The 2,500-nt window shown below is 35.4% G+C and overlaps 1 protein-coding gene across 8 annotated transcripts in view; it reads left to right on the forward strand.

Moving 5' to 3' along the window:
- Positions 1-2,500, forward strand: part of lace (serine palmitoyltransferase long chain base subunit) — a 56,049-nt gene that overhangs the window by 39,120 nt on the left and 14,429 nt on the right. For 3 of the 8 annotated variants that reach the window (XM_070118867.1, XM_070118869.1, XM_070118871.1), the window contains one exon: positions 1,227-1,362. The exons of 1 other annotated variant lie outside the window; for it this stretch is intronic. In XM_070118867.1, the coding sequence (XP_069974968.1) occupies positions 1,227-1,362 (136 nt within the window). Of the gene's footprint in view, positions 1-1,226; positions 1,363-2,069; positions 2,206-2,500 lie in introns of all 8 variants that reach the window. 4 more of the 8 variants (XM_070118866.1, XM_070118868.1, XM_070118870.1 and 1 more) reach the window with 2 other exon arrangements.

Genomic DNA, 2,500 nt, shown 5'->3' on the forward strand with positions numbered 1-2,500 from the left:
AAATTATAATAGATTTGGCTTATTGCTTCAGCGTTTGTTCAACACATTTGTCTGCCTGAGGAGATAGAAATAGATACAGAGTACGATTGATGATATTTACATGATTTTGCTTCATCCACTATCATTACCTGTTGTTTATGTGGAAAAGGACATATCTGATTCTCTTCCTTTTTTGATTTTTTAAATATGATTTAGCATGTGGGGATCTGTATTTAGGGGTATAATAAAGACACTTGATCAAATTATAGATGTTATAAATGCAAACCAGGAAATTATTACAGTATGATTCATTATATCTTATCAGCAACTTCATGGCAGTAAAGCATAAATTATTCTATAATGATAATTTTCAAGGATTAAATAAGGATATTTGCATATATATTCATAGAAAGTACATTAATACTGAATAATTTTGTGGATTGGATAATGAGGCATTTATAAGTATTCCTTAAAAAGATAAATCAATAAATAAAAAACATTGAATAATTATTTTGGTACGAATATGCTTAGGCATTTTAAACTGGAATATTGTTATGAGTAACGTTTCTCGGGTGATTGTGAAGAGAATGAAAAAGATAGGAGTCTAAATGTATTACATTATTAGATATGGAAATGGCAGCATTTTATCTTGAAGCTCATTATGAATATTTTCATGAATAATATATTTATTGGGGGTATTATTATTGCTTATTCAAAGTTTACACTGATACATTCTCAGTTTAGTTAATTTTCACTTTAAAATATTCAAGAGTAGAAAACAAAAATTTTGTGGCAGAACATTTTATTGTAAGGAAGAAATATGGATTATGAATAAGTTCCTTGACTGAGTTCTTGTGTGTAGAGTAAGACAACCCTGAATCTGCATGATCCATTCAACTCCAGTTATAAATGTCTCTATATTGTAGTGATAGTGGGTGCACCTTGTCAATCATACATGTGTAGTGACCCCTCACAAAAAGAGTATTTTCCCACCTGTAATCAGTAATTTGTACTATCCCTTCCTGCCAAATATGTGCAAGTTTTGTTGTAGGCATATTTTTTTTTTCCGGATTACTTCATCATCCTTTTATTTTATTTTTCATTTATTATTATTTTTTATTTCTTTGCCTTTGTCTTTTTATTGGGATTATCTCAGCAGAGCTCTGTCCATGGTTTCGTGTCCTTCCTAGTTCCTGGCCGTCTTGTCATCTTACTAACCCTCAACCCTTGTACTTCACTTGACGTAGGTGAACGGAGGCTAAATCAGCTTGCTAGAAATACGCATTACTTCCGTCGGAGAGTAAAGCATATGGGGTTCATTGTGTACGGCAATGACGATTCCCCAGTGGTCCCTGTGTTACTATACCTTCCAGCCGTCACAGCGTAAGTATCTCTACCACCTCTCCATGGCTTGGGTCCTCGCTGCTCTTCTCTCTACCTCTCTCTCTCTTTCTCATGATAATTATTATCATTTGTTTATTTATTTATATTTCTTTTTTACTTTTTGTAGACTAGGGGATGCTGCCTTTTTCTTGGCACTGGAAGCTGATGATGTAGATCTTGATCTAGTTGCCTCTGACCACTTATGCTCTCTTGTTTAAACTCGCCTCCGGTCCTCCTTGTGACATAAATAAAGTCCTTGATTATCCCTCTCCGTTGTCTTACTCTTATGATAGTACTTGTTGATTTTTATTTGTGGTTGTTATTGTAATTTCTTTATTATTATTTTATGGGTATTATCATTATTATTATTTGTAATGCTGTAAAAATCTCAGGGAGATATTTCGTTGAACACGGTGTGTCCCTTTAACTTTCCCCTGTCCTCCGTTTTGTCTATCCTTGTCCATTCTGTGCTTTGTCTATCCATCTTGAACCTCTGCAATGTGGGAATGGATTGATTTTTGCTAGAACGTGTACAGACACAGTTCCTGGATCATCTGCAGGTAAGCATTCTGCTCTCAGGAGAAAGTGTTCCAACAGGCAGGTACTCCAGACCAGACCACCAAGACCTTATTAAAACAACAACAACAACGAAGGGGTCAAGAAGATTGGTCTGAATTATATTATTTATTTCCCATCCTCCAATCTAGGTCGCAGGCGCATCCAACAACTGTCTCGCAATGTCAAGTATTTCCGCCAGCGGCTGAGACAGATGGGTTTCATTGTTTATGGCCATGATGATTCTCCCGTCGTACCAATGCTATTGTACCTGATCCCCAAAATTGCGTAAGTAAAGGTGGCCGATGAAATGTGATGTAATGAGAGAAAGTAGGGTTGCCACTGATGCTTTGATTTCTCAACTAATGGTGCAATTTATTGGTATTTTGTATGCACAGAACCTTGCCAAATGTTGGTACTTTGAGAGATTATTTGGTTTTCTCAGTCAAGAGAAGAAAAAAAAAGTATTGAACCAGCATTTTCAACACAAGGATTCAATATCTGCTCTGCATGGTTTAAGTGTTTTGATACTAATTCATTGGTGTATTTTGTGAATGTACAAGATATGGTACAGGTTTCTAAC

This window comes from Penaeus vannamei, chromosome 43 (assembly GCF_042767895.1).
Source record: "Penaeus vannamei isolate JL-2024 chromosome 43, ASM4276789v1, whole genome shotgun sequence".
In the NCBI taxonomy this organism is placed as follows: Eukaryota; Metazoa; Arthropoda; class Malacostraca; order Decapoda; family Penaeidae; genus Penaeus; species Penaeus vannamei.